This window comes from Pezoporus occidentalis, unplaced genomic scaffold, assembly GCF_034315485.1.
Source record: "Pezoporus occidentalis ecotype Australia unplaced genomic scaffold, CSIRO_AGI_Poc_V1 ctg223, whole genome shotgun sequence".
NCBI classification, from domain to species: Eukaryota; Metazoa; Chordata; class Aves; order Psittaciformes; family Psittacidae; genus Pezoporus; species Pezoporus occidentalis.
The window spans coordinates 1,409,195-1,428,952 of record NW_026914106.1 but is presented as its reverse complement, the minus strand read 5'-3'; the positions used below and the strand labels follow the sequence as shown (position 1 = coordinate 1,428,952).

Sequence of the window (19,758 nt, the reverse complement as noted above, 5' to 3'; positions counted from 1 at the left end):
TTGTGTCTCCTCCTGCATTGCATGAGCACAAAGGGATCCCCCCCAGCTGCAAATGTGCTAACATGGCACCAATTGTATTCCCAGTTCCCATCCTCTTTCATCCAAACAGCAATTATAGCTCAGGAGAGCCTCCCCATCACCACACTGTGCCCATCATCTGGGAAAGCTCCCACTGCCTCTATCCCCTTGCACTGCTCCAACCTCCTAATGCAGAGCCTTCATCTCCAGCCAAACCAAAGCAAGAGGCCACTTCCAGCAAGCAGAGCTTGACCTGGCTGACAGGGACACGACACTACCTTGAACCTTCAGTCAGTGCTGAACAGGGAACGCAGGGAAAGGAGCTATAAATTCACTAATATCAGTAAGCGGAGCCAATTCCACCCTGGGAACATTTGTCCTTTCCTCAGCTGAGTGGAGCTTTCAGCGTCCTGAAGCTCCTCATGCTCACAGGAAAGCAGCATAAACCCCAAGGTTCCTGCAGAGTAAGCTGAGATTTTTCCCCCCAGTGATTTTCCAAGTGCTTTCCTGGATGGCAAAGCATGGCAAGTCATTACAGCACAGCTTCCAGACTCTTCCTGCCATTTGCTCTACAACAAACCAGGAAAGCATTTAACAGAAGCATTTCGTTCCCTTTCAAATGCCAAAGTGAGGGTTTCTTTCACTGTGGAGAGACAGATTATGTTTTATTCTAGGCACCTCCCTCCCCAAACGGCCCTGCCTGCTTTCCAGCCACTGGGAACACTGGTTTAGTAGTTGTGCAGCACCGGGTACACCTGAAATGGTATCTCCAGGAGCCTGGATGCTGCCTGGTCCACAGGGAAGCAGCAGCACTTGTGTTACCCTGTGGGTTTCTGGTTCCATCACCCTCCCCGTGCAGCTCTGCCAAAGCCGGTGTCTAAATGACAGCTCAGCTCCTGATCGTGTCACAGCATCGCAGCGCACCCGCTGCCACCCGGGGCTGTCTCTCTGCTGAAAGCAGGTTTTCCTGCCTGTAGCAGTTCCCAGGAGCCCGATTTATCCTGCAAGGTCTCTGGCAGGACGTTCCTAAGGACTCGGGCCAGGAGAAAGCAGAAGTGAGGTGACAACAGGGGGAATTTATCTGTGACATCGGGAAGATTTCCATGCTAAGAGGCTGTGCCTTCAGTCTGTTGGCTTTGCCACAGGAAAGCTCTTTCTGAAGTCCAGCCCAAAAATTCCATCTGATCTTCACTACCTCTGCTCTCCCCCCCCCCACGACTCCTGCAGATAAGAGCTGATGCCTTCTAAACACAGATGGATGTCACATCTCAGTGTAGTCCTTACCTAGCCGAGCTAGGTCCTGCTCTTCATGGGGAGCTAGGAGGGCTCTGGGGTGAAGCTCAAAGCAGCTCTACTTGCTGTTAAAGGACACTGGTTTGCTCCCTGCCATTAGAGCATGTGCCTCACCCCATACTGTGGGCATTGAATAGTTCTTGTCTGGCAGGAGGGGACATGCAGGTTCTCCATGCGTCCCTAAAGCCTGCTGCAAGGCAGGAGGACAGCATTCACCCTGCAGGTAGGGTACCCAGGACTCACCACAGAGCAAAGCATCATCTCCCCGAGCCTTCATCCTACCACTTGCAAGCTTTAAAGTCACATCTACTCTCCCCTCACCTTCCAGTGTGTCTCTGGGTTTTCTCTTTACACTATAAAGCTACAGTATTCTCTTTGTAGTACAAAGCTGAGTGAAGCACTAAGCAGTAGGGTTATTCCAGCTCGCTGTCTGGTGAGATGTGCCTTAGGCCTTGAAGAATTCCCATCGCCAGTATTGGAGTAAACTGATTCACACTGCATTTCTTACACATAGTTGTCCGAGAGGGACTGGAGACCTGCACTGCTCAGGAGAGGCAAGGTCACCTCCATGGCTGGGGACATCCTGCTCCAAAGACAAAGGCTCTGCTGGAGCACCAGCAATGGGGGGCAAGGGCTGCATCGCCCTTCACTTGCATAGGGATGAAGGAAAGAAGGGAAGAGCACACCAGTGTGAAGGAGCCTTATATCTCACTTGATGCTTTAATTTCAGATCTTCCCTGCATTCTGTCTGCGTTTCAGCAGCAAGGCCCACAGCATGACCAGAATAACTATTGATTTCCAATGCCAACCCACGTGTTTCCATTATTACAGCCCCAGGATGTTATTAGTTGATTTTAATTAAGGGAAACCTGTGAAGCACATGGGCTGCACACACTCAGTTGTGACTGAACAGAGCACATCACAGAGCAGGATGTGGGTGACACTGAAACTCCACAACCCCTGTCCAGCCACCTTGCTGAGCACCAGCTCTGCTCCCAGTGTGCCACTGGTGCCCACTGCACACACAGAACTGCACCAAGTGGCACAGGGCACATTTGCAATATGTAACTTGTAGGGCTGGATCTCCCCCAGCCACCCCATGGCTGTTACCAGGACCACCGCACTTAAACTTAACTCAGCATTTACACAGTGCACATGGCATTGACCTCACACTTCAATTCATCAGATTCATTTACTGCTACCCAGCAGAGTCCCAGTTACTGCCGGGCTGGGAGATGCTAGAAACATCCTTTCCAAATAGCCTTTAAATATATTACATGCATCAAGAAGAAAGCAATGCATAAGCCACACACTCAGCTCTGCAGCTGGGTATACGCCTGCAGCAGCCTCTCCAGATCTGCTTTCAGAGGCACTGTTCTACTTGTTAATCTAGGGTTTTTTCTCACTTAGCTCTTTAAAACTGAAGAGATTACTTGAGTTCTGCACTGGGTATCTGTGAATCAGGGGAGAAATCGGGGACACTGCCCCCCATTCAGATCTATGAGCCAGGCAGGGCAATAGTAACCACCATAGGGCTGCTCAACGGCTGCTCATCCCACATGCAGGAGGAAGAGGAGGAGGATTGTTTTGCCCAACTTCATGTTGTTTTCCCACTGACAATCTGCTTACTGTAGCCCCACCATAGGGAGGAGGAATGCCAGCTCGCGTTCGCTGCTTTATAAATAGGGCTGGAAAAAGCTTCACTCCTCAGCTTTCCTGTCAGAGCCCTCTTCCTTGAATATGTTTTTTAATTACAAGTCAAATGTGGCTCAGCTGCATTTTAAGCTCTTTTGCATCTCCCACTCACAAGTGTCCCTCCCTCCTCCGCTTCCTTAACTTGTATCAAATCAGCTTTTCCATTGAGTTCCTGCTAGTCTCAGTTTATAGCTCCCGGTTTACTTTATACCACACAGCTATTACCCAGGAGATAGCGCCTTGCCTAAAGTGAGAGGGAACAAAACCAACCCTACTGGGGGGAAAAAGAGGTGGGGGGAGAGCAAGAAAGTAAGGGATTCTTTAGCATCCCATGGGAAGCAATGAGTTCAACTTCATGGGCTCACCTGCAGGTTCTTACCCTGGGCACTACCCCAACAGAGCCAGAGCAAAGACAGCGACACAGAGCACAGAGACCATGGTCCGAGCAGCCCCTGGCAGCTCAGGAGCCTCCCCAGTCCTGACCAAGGCTCGGGCCAATCCCCAGTGCCTGGGAAGGGCTCTGCAGCAGCGCTCCAGAGCTGCCGGAAGATGCTGATGCCACAACAGAGGGTCCAGATAACAAAGAACCTGTTTTCATCTAAATAAAGCTCAACAAACGTACCTTAAACCCATGGGTCTGCTTCATGCTCTCATCGCTCCTCAGCCTCTCCCGCAGCTCTAAAAGAGGCTTCAGCTCCCCAGGGAGGCAGAAATACCCACCCCAGGGCAGGGCAATCAGGGGGAGGCAGTGACCCGCCTGCCCGCAGGTGATGCTGGTCACTACTTCGGAGCTTATAAAAGGAGTTTTAGTTCAAGCAGCAGAGAACTGCCCCATTAACCCTTCTGCAGACCTGTCCCTCCATCCTCCAGCACCACTTTGTGCTAAGGAGGCATTCACTACTGCTTCTGTCAGTGCCTGGGTGATGTATCTCAATAATCAGCCCTGCGGGAATCAACTGGAGCCACTGAACACAGAACCCCTGGTAATTCATAATGCTGCAGTTGAGGAAACAGCGTCCTTAGCCTTAAACAAACAGTGATCACCGTGATGAATGTTAGAATTACCATAGAACAACAAAGCTTTGGGGTTAGGGGTGAACAATTCAATGGTCAAGTCACAGCTGAGCACGGGTACACCCACTGTCACTGGGGACAAAGGTGTGAAGCACCACACAATGACTAATATGCCTTTGTAATTGGATTTGAATCTATTAATAAAGTTTTCCTACTCCACCCCCCTCTATAACTGGAATGGCCTTCAAATTCCCCCTTCTCTGAGCTACCAAACTGATAATTTACCCACTTTAATTTGTGATTCACTTAGTTTGTTTAGTCATGATAATGAATATTCAGCTTCATTAGCACACATTTGGTTCAATTCATGCCAAGATGCATTCAGCCCTATCAGTGTGACAGTTGGATCGCTCCGCACAGCAGCTCTGTGCAGTGACCTGGTGTTAATGGCACTTGTTTGTCACCTCTAAGGCAGCCCAAGGGAGGCAGGAATGGCCTCACAGGGTGCCCTGTGCAGGGTGCCATGTGTCTTGCTCTCACAGCACAACCCAAACCCCTTTTCCCACAGAACAAATAGGATCAGGACCTTGCTCTGCTGTGAGCACACACCACATGCCAAGCCCTGACCTTGGGTATAGGGACCGTAAGCAATATAAGAGCATCCCTGGCTGGGCTGGAAGGGTGGCTGGGGGCAGGTGATGGGGTGGCATCTCCCCAAAGCCATCAGCGCCTTCAACCAGGGGCTCCCATCACAGCTCCACACAAGCTGCTCTTTCATGTGCTTTTAGGAGATGGAGAAGGTTTGTAATAGGTGATTTTGATCACTTAGGAGTATGTGACACCCTTTTGCTATCGTGCTGCCGGGCACTTCCAGTGCCTCCCTCTGCATCCCCTGCTCTGTGTGTGGCTGTTTGTAAACTGAGAGTACAGATGACAGGAAAATAATGAAAGCATTTTTTTCAGAGCAGATCCTTTTGTCATTCCCTTTTTTTCTTTCATTCCCCAGAAGAAAGGGCTGCTTTTAAGCCAGGGAATTGCTCAGCTGTAATTACGCTGGGTATTTAGAATTAGCAATAGGGAAGAAACCTAAATGGAGGAATAACCATTCATAACCCCCCCTGGACACCACAGGGTTCCAAAATGCTTCCCCTGGGCAGCTCTTTCCCACCGTGAAAGGTGTTAGTTCAGGGAGACTGGGAAGGAATACTTAAAACTCCTGAGGTTTGGTCCTCACAAAATACTGGGTTCTGCACCCGCAATGGATGCTCCAGGGCTGGGGGCTCCCGGACACTTCATTGCCATAATGCTCCTCATTCTTCCCTCCCCACCCAGCTAGCACAGAGCAATAGATTGGGAATATAGATTAGAAAGAGACTGGAAAATCCTCACCCCTCTGAAAATGGGCTCCAAAGAGCATTTTCCAGAGCAGCATCCCACGCTCCCCGTCTCAGAGCAGCCCCATGGTTCCCACCACCTCCCGCTCCCATCACAACCACATCCCAGGAAAGCCTGCCTTTGCTCTCTGCTTAACAACGTTAAAATAGGAAGAGAAAAGGCTAAAATAGGCAACTAAATCTCCCAATGACACCTTTGGCTGCCGCTGAGCACCAGCAGCGTGGGGCAGTTCAGTCATGCGGAGCCCTGTGCTCCCTTCTGCATCACACACCTCTTGGAAACCTGTTGGAGTCTATTATAGACCTTTGATCTTTGCCTACATAAAGGTTTTTCTGTGAGAGTAGGTGGGATTAAGCAGAATCAGTTTTTCCAGAGAACTCTATGGGGCTTTTTTTCCCTCTCTTTCTGCTTGCTTTTAAGAAGAGGGTGGAAACCAAGATGCTACAGCAGAGACCCCAGCGAGGGTTTGGGATTGTCAGCTCCTGAATGGAATCCATTTCATCAATCAAATTCAGCCTCTATCAGGAGCAAATTCTCAGCGTGTGGCATAAAAATCTTGTAAAACCAAACTGCTAAATATTTAGGGCAGATGACAAACAATATGTCATAATATTTGCAGCACTGCACTTGCTATTCAGTGGCATCGTCTTGCTTAAAAGCCCTGATTTTTGGAAGCATCAACATCATTACACTATAAATGAAGTATAGGACTTAGATGTCTTAATTCTATTATTCTGTGCTACATGCCAGGTGGATATTAAGATTTATTAGCTGGGCTTAGCCATGAATACTCACAAAGAGCTGAACTGCATTTAACATGCACCAATTGCTGGCCATGCAGGGGGGTCCCAACCTGGGTGTGCAGGGGGACACGATGCCAGCACGCACCCAGCTCCGAGGCACGTAATAAAGATAAACCCAAAGTATTTAATCATCCTGCAGGTTCTGTTGTGAGCCCCATCAGTCACAAGCATGAGCCTGGATATATTTCAGTTGTGGCCTTGCTTCTCTGCTTCCTATTTCATTCGAGCCGTGCGCCCCATGGACATCGCATCTAACACCGCGTTACACCGCACACCAATAAAAGAGGACAGAAAAATAGACTTACAGCTGTGTTGCCTAAACCCCGTGTTATGGGTCCTTAATAATTTTAAGCTTTCGAGCAGGTTTTTCTCCCCTGTATTGCAGTTTAAAACATGCTTGTAGCCCAAAGCACCACCGTAAAGCCCACAGCTGAGCAGGCCTGATTTATTCGGGCACCGGTGCTTTCCAGGACCCATTTGCTGAGTTTGTGCATCCTCAGGCAGGTTCTAGGGAGGGAGCTCCTGTCTCTGAGCAGGTAAAAGCTCAGGGATCGTCTCCTCCAGTGCTTATATCCTAGGACATCCCTGTGCTGGTGGGCACAGGTCCTCCCCAGCCATAGGGTGTTGGAAAGTGGAGGCACAGACAACACTGCTGTTTATTCCGTGCTTGTGGCAACTGATGAACAAGAGATCTGAGTTGTGTCATAGAAACATAGGATCCCAGCCTGGTTTGGGTTGGAAGGGAAGAGCTTCTGCCTAAGAGCTCATCTCAGTCTGGCAGGTTAAAGCCATTCCCCTTGGCCTGTCCCTACAGGCCCTTGTCCCAAGCCCCTCTCCAGCTTTCCTGCAGCCCCTTTAGGCACTGGAGCTGCTCTAAGGTCTCCTCTTAAGGAGCCTTCTCTTCTCCAGGCTGAACAAACCCAGCTCTTTCAGCCTGTACATTAACCAAAGCAAGCCCAAGTACCTGGTGAGGTATCTGCCAGAGACAACGACTCAAATGCAACTGTCCAAACCTTGCAGAGAAATAAGCCCACATAAAGCAAAGTTGTAGAGCCCATGGGAGCCTTTCCCATGAGGGAATCTGATCAGTCAGAGCATCACTGGGCTCCTGCTGGCAGCTCTGCCCCTGGGGGACTCCTTGGGCTGCAGCTCACTGGTCGCTGCATTACACTGTGAGCTTTATATTGGGTAAATTAAGTGTGTCTTGCCGTTTGCATTGCCCTTATCTTGATGGGAATCACTTCCTAGGGGATGCTGATGTGGCTTGTCTTTCTTTTTTAATTGAGCCTGCTTAAAAAAAAAAATTAAATAAAAAGCCCATTTCATTTTAATCATGTATTATGTAAATGAAAAATTTAAATATCATTAAGGAATCTGTTGCTAACTTAATTTCTTCCTGCTGTAGCACTGCTGAAGGCCTTTGATCTCAGATTAACGCTTTGATCCGCTCCCTTGGTCGGGGTTACGCGATGCTGCTGGGGTAAATGCTCTTTCTCAGATGTAAAACGTGCAGCAGCAGAAGAGCTTGTTCAAAGAAATGCCAGAGGAAACGGTGCCAATTAGGCCAAGGGGGAAGGACTTGTAAAGGAGGAGAAGTTTGCTTCTAGAAGCTGCCACCCGGTGCTGCGTGTGCCCAGCCTGCGCCTCGACATGCGCCAAGGGGGGAAACGGCTCTGCTCATCACCCCAGCCCCATGTGGTCCATGGTCTCCATCAAGGGGCACGCACCTTTCCGCACCATCCCTACCCATTTAGCACTGAGAATCAAGCTGCCATATTCCATTCACTCCATCCCTGGCAGTGTTCAAGGCCAGGTTGGATGGGGCTTGGAGCAGCTGCTCCAGTGAAAGGTGTCCCTGCCCGTGGCAGGGGGTTGGAACTGGATGAGCTTTAAGGCTCTTCCAAACCATTCCATGATTCTATAAATTTCTCCTTTAGTGTGAGTAAAGTGCTGACACACACATTTTACCTACGGTGTTTTTAATCAGTTAATTTAACCAGAAGCATTAATAATGTATTTCTTTGCCACTTGACTGCTCATCTCTTAAGCAGCTTACACATAAGAGAAGAATGTCACCCCCTGTGACATAAAATACCTAATACAGTGCAAGTGAAAGAGGATTTTGCCTCTTCAGTATCAAAATGGGAAGAGGGAGATGCTGTCTCCTGGGAATGGATCAGCCTGCTGTGCCGGGCTTTCTGTCCTGGCAGGCAGGAAAATCCCTCCCTATGGGACACACACATTTGGCATATCTGATTTTCTGGTTGAATTCATTTTCTTGGCATTACTCAGAGAGGACCTGGCCCTTCATTAGGCTGCAAAATGTGGTGGAATTCCGGTCCACCGGCTGCTCCTGTCAGCTGCTGTGGAGCCCCATGGATGTCTCCGGAGCAGCTGAAAGCAGGATTGTTCCCTGTGCTAAGTGTCACGGGGGTGGCTCTGTGCCTGGGGGCTGTTGTTAGGGTTCAAAATCTGGGTTTTTGTGTTCAATTTGATGGGGTTTGGGTGACTTTAACCGCATCCAGCTCCAGACCCCTTCCACTGGAGCAGCTTGCTCCAAGCCCCTGTGTCCAACCTGCCAGGGATGGGGCAGCCACACTGCCAGGGATGGGGCAGCCCCTCAGCACCCTCCCAGGGAAGAGCTTCTGCCTAAGAGCTCATCTCAGTCTCCCCTCGGGCAGGTTAAAGCCATTCCCCTTGGCCTGTCCCTACATCCCTTGTCACCATCATGGGCTTCCTAAGTCTGTGGAGGCAGAGGGAACCTGCGGCCCTCAGAAAACACAACTGGGAATACCCTGAGAAAGAGAAACTGCCGTGGGAGTGACAGCTGTCTGCATGGGGACAGGCCACATTCCTTTCTCATTCCTATGAAAGAGAGGTGCAACGTCTCCAGGCAGGCTGTGAGCGTAAGCAGCGCGAACACACCGGCTCCGAGGTTAATCCTCCTCCTGCCTTCCAAGCTGGATCCTGCTCCTGGGTTTTAGCCATCATCATTCAGAGCGAGCAGGCTCCGCAGGCAGGGGACAGCCCTTGCACAGGCTCTCTCTTGCGTGATGCATGTTTATGAAGCCTGAAATTGCTTTGGATCTGTGGTTGTGCTGCATCACATTAAGCAGTGCCACACCGAAGTGACAGGGCTGATGCATGATCAGCAGCAGTTTAAGGGGACAGGAACTCGGATCTTTGTGCTGTCAAAATCAGAAGCCCATTGACAGAGCGAGGGGATGATTTCCACCGCCTTCTCAGAAGGTTTGCTTCAGAAAATATGCAAGTCCTGTTTGCTGCCTTAGCTCTGAGCCTCACCATGGTCTGCTCAGGGAGCACATCCCAGGCTGTGGCCTGACACAGACAGTCCAATGGGATCAGGGCATCTTGGGGTACAAGGGCTCCCCACGCAGTCAAAAGGGCTCTTGAGGCAATGGAGGGGTCCCACAGCATCCCTTGGCGCTGCCTCGCCACTCAAATGACTTTGTTCCTGTTTGGAGAACACCAACCCCATCCCCATCAGACGCAGGGGCTCTGGCTGAACCAGGGACCGGCTCCGGCTCCAGCTCCAGCTCCAGCTGCACTCACTTGTGCAGCAGTTTGTAGTAGCAGCTCCTTGGGGGAAAGCAAACGGAGAAGTTTCTTGTGGTCAAACCCATCATTGCTTCACCTCTTGCTTTTTAAATGGTATTTATTGTCTCCTGGGTTCTGCTGCTTTCACTGCATCCGTGTTAGTGCACCTGAGACTGGAACGGTCCCACGCTGACGGGCAGTCTGTGGGGCTTTCAGCTCCATCCCAGGGAACTTTCTTTAACATCCCATCAGTGTTATCTCATTTCTCCTTACTGGTATAAACGTGGAGGCCCTGGACCATGGCAGGGACATTCTCTCCACTGGACTGGTCAGATGAGCAGAAGCATCAATTCTCAAAGCTTTCCCTTTGGGGAAGCACATCTTGTGGGGAAGGGCTCTCCTTGGCCATCCTGTAGGATCTAAACACTAGGTCATGTGTACTGGTCCTGATTGCCCTGCTTGCTAATACTGTCCCCAACCCAGGACAAATTACATGTCCCAGCCAGCCGTGCTGCTCAACAAGAAGGAATCCATTCTTCTGCATTCTCACGTTGTAACCTCAGAGTGAAAAGCACATAAACCACAGGTCTCTGGGCAGGACCGGTCCGTGAGGCAGAGGCAGGAGCTCTCGCATCCCTGGAGGAGCTCAGGCTTGCTCCATCCTCAGCAAGAGCTATTTCAAACCAGGTATTTCTCCCAGGGTGTCTCACGGAAAGAGACTGTCAGAAAGCTGTCTAAATGTGTTAACAACACTGTCAGCGGGGGAGAGGAAAGTGTTATCAGAAATGGTTGCTCTTCAAAGCTAAGTAACTCGGTGATTTTAGGAGGAGTAAAAGATAAGAGATCACACCAGGCGCTGAGGGCTCTTGGAATTTTCTTTCTGAGAATGAAGCTGTTTGTTTTGTTAAAAAGAGGAACTGGGGAGAAAGGGAAAACCTAAAATACTTGGGCTTTCTTGACTTAGCTTTTCACAACGCTAAAAATAACTCAGACTGCATCCATCCTGCGCAGCCGCCGCTCGGGATCAGCCGCAGCTCTGGGAAAGGGTTCCTGTCCCATTGACCAGCCTCCCTGCTGGATTCATTCCAAGGGTTTTCCAGTGTTACCACCCGAAGACGGGAGGAGCGTAGCACAGCTTTGATGCAGACAAACCTGGCCATGTTCTGATTGCCATCAGGGGGATTTGGGGTGTTTTGTGGGATCCAGGTTCTACCCTGAACAGCGAGGCTAATGGTCAGAGAATCATAGTTTGGGTCTAGATATAATAGAGAGTTTCAGGTGCTTGCTTTGGATTCTCATTTGGAATGTTTAAACCTCCCCGCCTCAGCAGTAACGTCAGTGGTTATCAAATAAAACAGCATAAAATATGAAGGTATGAAGCTGATTCTACTTAGTGTGTTTTCCCATAGGCTGACTGGTATTCCCTGGAGAGCCATTAGCCTCCTCTAAAGGGAAAGAAAAATGAATCATTATTTAACCTGCCTCATGATTTGTATTTAAAATCCAAGGAGTCAGATGTAATAACAGGCAACTCCACCAAAAGTACTTACAATAAGGGATAACAAATGATAACATCCGAGCCCATCCTGCCTTGAGGAGATACTGACAGTTTGTGCTGAGGCATCTCCTACAAGCTGACTCCCTGACCTGGACCCCATTGCACTAAAGCCATACAAACCTGGCCTAAAAAGAAGGTTTTCAGGGTAAAACACATGCAAACAAACTCAACCTGAAGCTGGTAAACCCCAGTGTGTGTTGGAGGTGTGGTGTCGCAGTGGGGAGTCTGTGGGATGTATTGACTGGTCAAGGAAACAGCTCAGTCCTTTCCTGGATAAATCAGGCAGCAAATGCTCTCCTGAACCTCAGGAGGATGTGACAAAGCGTGACAGAGCTCACACAGCCATGTTCTGCCTATCTGCAAAGCTGTGGGAGGTAAGGAGAGAAGGAAAGGGAAGCTGGGACCTGAACAGATGGGGCAATACTGGGAGAAGGACCTTAGCACCGGGTCCGGTGAGCAGCAGCCGTTCATCTCCAAGAGATCCCAAATAACTGCAAGAATAGGGTAGAGGCAGAAATGGTTCAGAGGCAGAGCAACACTAAAGGACCTTTGGTTTTGTTAGATCCCCCTAAACTTGTTTATAGGTAGTATATAAAAGAGGAAAGTGTTTTGTTGTTGACTTTTTATCGCCCATTGGCTTTCTCTGCTTTTCTAAGCATAAAGTCACAGTGAGGCTCCTGTCACAGGACCCACAGGCAATCACTCTCCTGGGGAGCACAGGGAGAGCCAACCAACCCTGTGTGTCCCATTGCATCGCTTCACCCTCCCAGCTGAGGGTTGCAGGGGACGCACAGGGTCCCCCCGGCCCGGCCATCAGCCGGCCCATGTCACATCCCTCAGCCTCCCAATGGCACAAGCTGATGCTCTCCATCTTGCTCCAATGGAAAAGCTGCACCAATTATTTTCATAATTAGGTGGCTTTTCAAATTAATGCCAGTTCTGCTATGTAATCATGATGAAGATTATGCATTAATCAGCTGTTCCAAGCTGGTTATTAGGCTCTTTAAATAATGATGGGAATGAACATCTCAGAAGGAGAGGCACGCAAGCCAGAGGGATGGCACAGTGGGATAACCAGGAGCAGGGAGCGGCTGCCGAAGGGATGAGGCTGTGCAGATCTGCCCTCAGGAGCAATCCTCAGCACCACTGGCAACTGCAGTGGACTGTCCCCACGTACCCAGCACCCAGCCATAGAACCAGAGAGACATTACTTCTGCCTGTCTGCTTTCTCATTGCCTGCCACTAAATTCAAGGTATTGGGTGGCTGCACAGAAAATTCTTTTCTGTCCAAAAGCCCATTATATCCAGTTGGATGTCTGCAATGGGAATTTATTTGGGATCAAACACCAATAATCCACATACCCAGTCCTGTATTCTATCATAATAAGACATGCCCCAAAGCAAGTCTGAAAGCTCTGGCTAGGAGAAAGCCTAATGTCATCTAGTTGGTAATCAATGTGCTATGAACCCCGTTATCACTTCAGGATGATGCTAGAAAACAAAATATCCCTTGTTAAAATGTTCTGGATGGTGAAGCTTTGACCAGAAAGATGGGTTGAATCTCGTGCTCACTTTAGTTCTGTTTATTGTTTCTGCTATAGTACTGTGTATGAACTTTCTCTGCCCTAAGAAACTAAGACTGAGCTACCAGTATGTGCAAACTTGGATATATGGATGAATAATTCAGTGACAATGAGGCACTTGGACCATCCTGCTTGGCTGCTGCCTGCACTGCCAGGCATTCTAGATTGAAAACCTGGTCAGAAGTGATTTGCTGAGGATTGCATGGGAATGAAACCTGTCCTCAGGTTGAGCATTCAGCCTCGTTGGTTTTATTCTTCCCCATTACCAAAGCTAGCACTGAGATCCGTGTTTTTTCCTACCAGGGACATGCAGTGAACAGCTCAAACGTTTTGGGTGTTTATGAATGTAAATTAACCACCACGATCACTTCACAATGGGGACACAAAGTGTGCAGAGGAAAAGGAAGGAAGTGACTTGCAGGGAAGTCAGAGGCCTCTGCAGCTTCCTTAGCAGCCTGGCTGGGGAAACCTCAAGGCATTGCTAATGTGGTTTGCTCAGCCCATGGCTTGGTCGGGTCCCCAGGGGGATGCGCAGAGCATGGCTTGGCTCTTGCCAAATTGGCACGCCTGGCTGACACCAAAGTGTCACCAAAACTACAGATAACACCTTCTGGCTCCTACAGGAAGATCTATGCAGTTGCTGGGAGAACCGAGCAGACATCTGCTGTCTGTAACAAAACATCTTAGGACTACCTTAAATTGAATAGGAAGATTTTCCTTCTGCTAATGAAGCCAGAGACCATCTGTTACCGATTGCACTTGCTTATCTCGCTCATCCGTTAATTATTTTAGTTTACTTTTTAATAAGATAGAGCAAGGTTTGTGTGTCATTCCGTGGTTCTGGAAGGGGCACGGGATGGTGCCTGCATCTCGAGGACAAGGACATGCAATTGCATAACTTATGCCTGCACGGAGTCATTGCAATCAGTGGTTCTCAGTGGGGAGCTGAGGACAAGACTCCCAGACACAGAGCCAAGAAACCCAGTGATGCTGTGACATGAGCTCCTTGTCCTTGGGGAGGTGTAATGGCATTAACAGCTCCTGAACACGGGAAAGCATGCGTTCAAGTTGTGCATTATTGAGCAGATAAGCTTTAGGGGAGGCAAATTCCGAAGTCTCTGCTGGCCTGAATTAAGACGTGGGATAACTAAACATGAGGAGCAATAAAACATGAGAAGGGCACTAAAAATGGCACTAAAAATAGCAAGGAGCCGTGTTGCACTGCCTCCTCCACGAGGACTTGGGCAGGGCAGGACAGCGCCAGCTCTGTACCACTGTAACACCACAGAGCACAAACCTGGAGCATCCCTGCAGCTGAGCAAGAAGCCTGTCCACACTTCCCAAGGCCTGGTCCTAAAGTTTAATGGGAAGCCCCCCATCTGACTTATAAGAATTTTCTAAGCCTTTAAATCTGTCCCTTGTTGCCCTATGAAGCTGGCACTCGGAATGCATCCATGGACCAGCATGCAACAAACCCCAAATGTTTGCATATCTTCATTTCAATCCAGGAAACGTCCTGGAGCAAAACCTTGCTCAGCCTGCAAATGTCGCAGCTCTCTCCAAGAGTTTTCTTGCCCTTGCTATGTAGTGTTATGAATTGCACTTTATGTGGCTGAAAGTTGGGTTTGCCTTGTCTTGCAGGAGGAATCTTCGAGTACGCCGATGGCCCCAATACCCAGGTTATGAGTGCTGAGGAACAAGCCTTCAGATTTTCTGCCAATATCATTAACAGGAACAGAACTCTGTTGCCTAACACAACACTGACCTATGACATTCAGAGGATACACTTCCACGACAGCTTTGAAGCAACCAAGAAAGGTAAGAGCACAGCACACTCCTCAGCAGCCTTGTGGCCATTAGTTGAGCAGAAAACCAGGCACAGCTTCACTTGAGACCCAGCCACTCATTTTGTCCTGTTCTACTCGGTGCTCTGGATCAGGAGTCCTCCAGGAGCTGACCTTCCAGGGGCAATTTAATATAAGGGGAACAACTATTCTCTTTTTCCCTCTGCACACCTCCATTCAGTGTTTGCTTCTAATCCTGAGCGAAGGGCTGTAGGCGATGCCTTTATTTGTTCCTGTATCCCCGGCAGTTTTAACATCCACAGCATAGATATTCTGTTCTCTTCCTAAAAGCCATGTTTTATGCTCAGGTAAGAGCAGCCCACTCAAATTATTGAAGGGGAGGGAAGAAGTGGGACTACACAGCAAAGGCTGTGGGGCTGATGACCTGAAGGCTGAGTGTGCTTCTGTTTGGGGAGAAACAGAACCTGCTGCCAGAGCTCCTGGTTGCAAGAGGGGCATCACAGGGGAGAGGGAATGTTGGAGTTCACTGACCCTGTCTTGGCCCTTTTTAAGATTCATAGAACCCCAGCCTGGTTTGGGTTGAAGGGACCTTAAAGCTCCTCCAGCTCCAACCCCTGCCACGGGCAGGGACCCCTTCCACCAGAGCAGCTTGCTCCAAGCCCCTGTGTCCAACCTGGCCTTGAGCACTGCCAGGGATGGGGCAGCCACAGCTTCTCTGGGCACCCTGTGCCAGCGCCTCAGCACCCTCACAGGGAAGAGCTTCTGCCTAAGAGCTCATCTCAGTCTATGAAAAACATTATTTAGTAGGAAAAAATGAAATCAATGGGAAAGCACATTTGTTAGAGGGAATCTGCTCATCTCTGGGTGTTTCTTTGACCCCTCCAGAGGCTCAGCCATTTCTAACACAGCAGAGCTGTTATCCCCTCCTCTGTGCTTCTAACCACTAGTCCAGACCCCACTGCCTCAATTCCTCCTCTCCCCCTCTCTGCCTCTGGTCACTGCTGTAAGTACCTAACGTCAGTGCTGCTGTTAGTGCCCGGAAGCTTGTCTGTCTGCCCACTGCTCCAGGGGCCAGGCCAGGAGAAGCTTTCTGTGCCCCCACGGATGCTCTGATGCTCACCCCTCCTGCAGAGGTCCCTCATGCTTTCCTGACAGCATCTCCCCTTCCTTTTCCAGCCTGTGACCAGCTTGCTCTGGGGGTCGTAGCAATATTTGGACCTTCCCAAGGCTCCTGTACCAATGCCGTCCAGTCTATCTGCAATGCCCTGGAAGTCCCCCACATACAGCTTCGATGGAAGCATCACCCTTTGGATAACAAGGACACTTTCTATGTCAACCTTTATCCGGACTATGCTTCCCTTAGCCATGCCATTCTGGACCTCGTGCAGTATTTGAAATGGAGGTCAGCCACTGTGGTTTATGATGACAGCACAGGTAGGTGACGGAAGGAGCAATCCAGGGCGTTTGTTGTTGTGGGTCTCATTTAGGAACGTTTGGAATGAAACCTTCTAGGAACAAAATGACGCGCAGCGATGGGCGCATGGGGACCTGCTGGCTCTCAAGCACTCCATCGAGTGTTGCAGAAGGCTCTGGGATCCTTTCTGAAGCGTTCCATTCACAAAGATCTTGGGATGTGGGTAACCCCCAGCACACCCCCGCTGACAAAGCGGAGGATTAACTGTCCTCTTGGGTGATCTGGCTCAGCTCGGCTCTGTTTGCCACCACGGTGCCCATCTATAGAAGCAAAGAGCCTGGTCTGTGGCTCCCACTGAGGGTGCAGTTTCCCACCTAGAAGCAAAAGCAGTTCAGGGAAGTCGCTTTAATTCCTGGCTCATTCCATAAAGCAGAGCTGACAAAGTTTTGCACATAAAGCAAGCTGCTGATGGTTAAACAAAGCAAAGGGCTGCACAGCACTGCAGAGAAAAAAAAAACCCAGACAAAAGACACATTGGATAGCCTGTCCAACCTAATTCCACTAAACCAAATGGTTTCTTTAGGGGAGGGCTGATGAGAACACAGTTTGACATTCCTGTTTTGCGAATGTGGGTCACAGTATGTTCCCTTCGTGGCATATTCTTAAGTATCTCTTCTATTATGCAGAGGGACATGCTTCTCTTTTCCTCCTCGCAATAGGCATCTGCTTAATTTCTTCGTGCAACATTAGATACCAATAATTCCTGCTCAGCTGCATCCAGCATCACTTTGTACCCTCTGCATAAGAAAGAAATGATTTCTAATGGTAGTAAGGAAGTTACAAGTGATGAACTCTGATATTCGTAAACTAAGCACATGTTATTTTTCCTCTTTTGCTCTTATGCCCAGTAAATACTGCAGATTTTAACTTGTTTTATAGCTGATTATCATCATCAGTCCTTCCTCAAAGGCACATTTGCTTAAGAAAATATGCCATGAACCCAGAGATGCCAAAGGTTAGGACCAATCTGTTGTTCTCCTCTTCCTGCTTCGTGCAGTCTTCAGCTCTACCATAGCTGGATGCAGGGAGAAACACCAATAAAAGCCATTCTGCCTTAGGACAGCTGCTCTGGGAATATCAGGGGGTTTAATGGCTGATCCATGACAATTTGTCTTGGATACTCCTTTTACAATGGCCGTTTGAGGGAGGGAGGAAAGTCTTGATCGCATTCCATACAGTACTATAGGAAGGAATAACGTGCTGGGATAGCCAGCCTGCAGGGCACGGGCAGCCTCTCCTGTAACACTGTGGGTTTGTCTCTGTGCAACGCTCGAAGGCCTTATCCGGCTGCAGGAGCTCATCATGGCCCCATCGAGGTACAACATCCGGCTCAAGATCCGCCAGCTCCCGCTGGACACGGACGATGCGCGGCCGCTCCTGAAGGAGATGAAGCGGGGCCGGGAATTCCGCATCATCTTCGACTGCAGCCACCTGATGGCAGCTCAGATCCTCAAGCAGGTGAGTGGGGGGCAGAGGGGGAGAGGCAGAAGTGGCACTGAGAGGCCCGTGCTAAGGGTGGTTGTGATGCAGGGAGAGCCCCACTGGCAGAGGTGCAGCTTCCCCTCTGCCCGCATCCTCAGCCACACTGAAGGCTACAACACGGACATGCTTCAAGGATGCTACTGGATGGCTACCGGCTGCTTCTGCCACTCTTCGTTTAGCCCTGTACGAGCTTTTCGTGTTTGCAATTTTAAATATCCTCTTTCCCTTCCATGCTGCTCATGTCCCAGGTTGGTGCGTTCATGCAGAGGAGCAGGGCATGAATCCGGTTTCCATCCCTCCTTCCCAGTCCTGCGCCTCGCTGCAAGCAGCCAGGACATGGCCAGCCAGGCAGGAACAGCATCCTCAGTCCCTTCACGAGCACCATGTGCAATTCTTGGACTTTAAGCCAGATGTCAGTGATTTTCCATTCATTTGGTCTCTCTCCATTCTCCCCACGTTCCTCCACTGGTGTTTTCCATGGGCCAGGCGCTTTGCTGCTCCCCCCTGCTCCTCATTTCCAAGTGCCTTTAGGTTTCAGGGTCAATATTGAGGCAGAGGAAAACGCTCTCACAAAGGATGCTAAAAACCAGTCGCTGGAAGAAGTGTTGCTCCTATCAGCCCAGCAAGACACTACCACATAGATTAACTAAATCCCCTGAAGGGCTGAGAAAGCAAGCACATGGAAAGAGACTTCTTCTGCAGCCTTCTTGATGCAGAATGAAGGGAAGTGCTCAAAGAAATCAGAAAGCCTGGGAGGGATTATTAAAGCAAGCAATATAAGGGACTCATTGTCTCCTGCCTATTATTTTAACATGCTGCCTGTGTTTGATGCTGTTCACTTATTATGCAGTTTATTATAGTTTATTGTGCCATCTGCTCTGCTCATCGCTGCGAGTGCAGCCTGAGGAAGATGGAGGAGAGGGGGGACTGAGGGGGAAGAAGCCTTTCGAAGTCCTTCTGGCTGATTTTGTGTGTGTGGTGGGGTTTCATAGGGCCCAAAGCCATGGATTTCAGCTTAGCATTATTACATCGAGCATCTTTACTAGGGGAGAAAGTGCAAACGTTCCCAGAGCTCAGGAAGCTGCACAAGCCCAAAGCATGCCCTGAGTGGCCCCTGCACACTTACTCCGGTGTGTGGCAACTGGGTGGCTCTGAGCAGGGTCTTGGGTCTCTCCCACTGTTGGCACTCAAACGTGTGGAAGAATCAGGAAGCTCAGAAACCTCATCTGTCCCCAGCTTTTCTCCCATAATGAAGAAATGCATGTCTAGAGGTGCCACCTTTGCTTGTGAAACAGCTTTAGGGGACAGAAAGGCTCGGGCAACTACAGCCTGCATTCACTAGGGTAGCTCTGACTGAGCACGCACCATCGTGCCAGGGCACATCTTGCTCCCAGGCCATTTGAGGTGATTTAAAGCCCATCTTCCCCCAGCACTTCACTGGTAACTGGGCAGGATTTTGAAACTGGAGTAGTAAAAAGCCCCCATGGATTAGTAATCCATGAATAACAACAGCACAAGAGCTGGCACAAAGACGTACAGATGACATTGCCACACGCTGCTCCAGTCTGGGCTCCTTGGCATGACTGAGACATCAAACCATTCAGTGTTCTACCCTCTTGGACAAACAAATCATTGTAAAACCCTATCACAGCGCTAGGCCTGCTCTGAGACCTCCCCATCCCACCCCAGCTTCTCTGGCCTTGCCCAGTTTTGGTCACTTGTTAATGCTTTACATCTGTTCTTTGGCTTCTCGGATTCTCTGTTCTCTTTGGCAGCTGTCTCTGAACAGTTGCTGCATTCTGCAGTGCACAGATGTGCCCGTCTTCACTTTAATGGAGCTCCCATTCTCAGCCCAGAGATTGCCTGTAGCTTATCCACCAGCTTTATCACTTATTCATTTCCCCACAAACCCAGATGTATCCTGCACACAGGCTGTCAGCACTGGGAAGCCAGAGCCTGCTTCTTACAGCAGGTCTGGACTCTTCATCTACCACTGGAATTGCATCATTTCCTCTCCATTGGTTTCACATCATCCAACTGATGCCGCATGTACTGGTCCCTGCCCCAGCTCTCTGCAGGT

At 49.6% G+C, this 19,758-nt stretch overlaps 1 protein-coding gene across 1 annotated transcript in view; it reads left to right on the top strand.

The window, feature by feature from the left end:
* The window catches only part of GRIK3 (glutamate ionotropic receptor kainate type subunit 3), a 101,000-nt gene that overhangs the window by 41,422 nt on the left and 39,820 nt on the right, over positions 1-19,758 (top strand). The window contains exons 2-4 of the mRNA XM_062620775.1: positions 14,559-14,735; positions 15,899-16,156; positions 17,473-17,654. Coding sequence (XP_062476759.1) covers positions 14,559-14,735; positions 15,899-16,156; positions 17,473-17,654 — 617 coding nt within the window. The remainder of the gene's footprint in view (positions 1-14,558; positions 14,736-15,898; positions 16,157-17,472; positions 17,655-19,758) is intronic.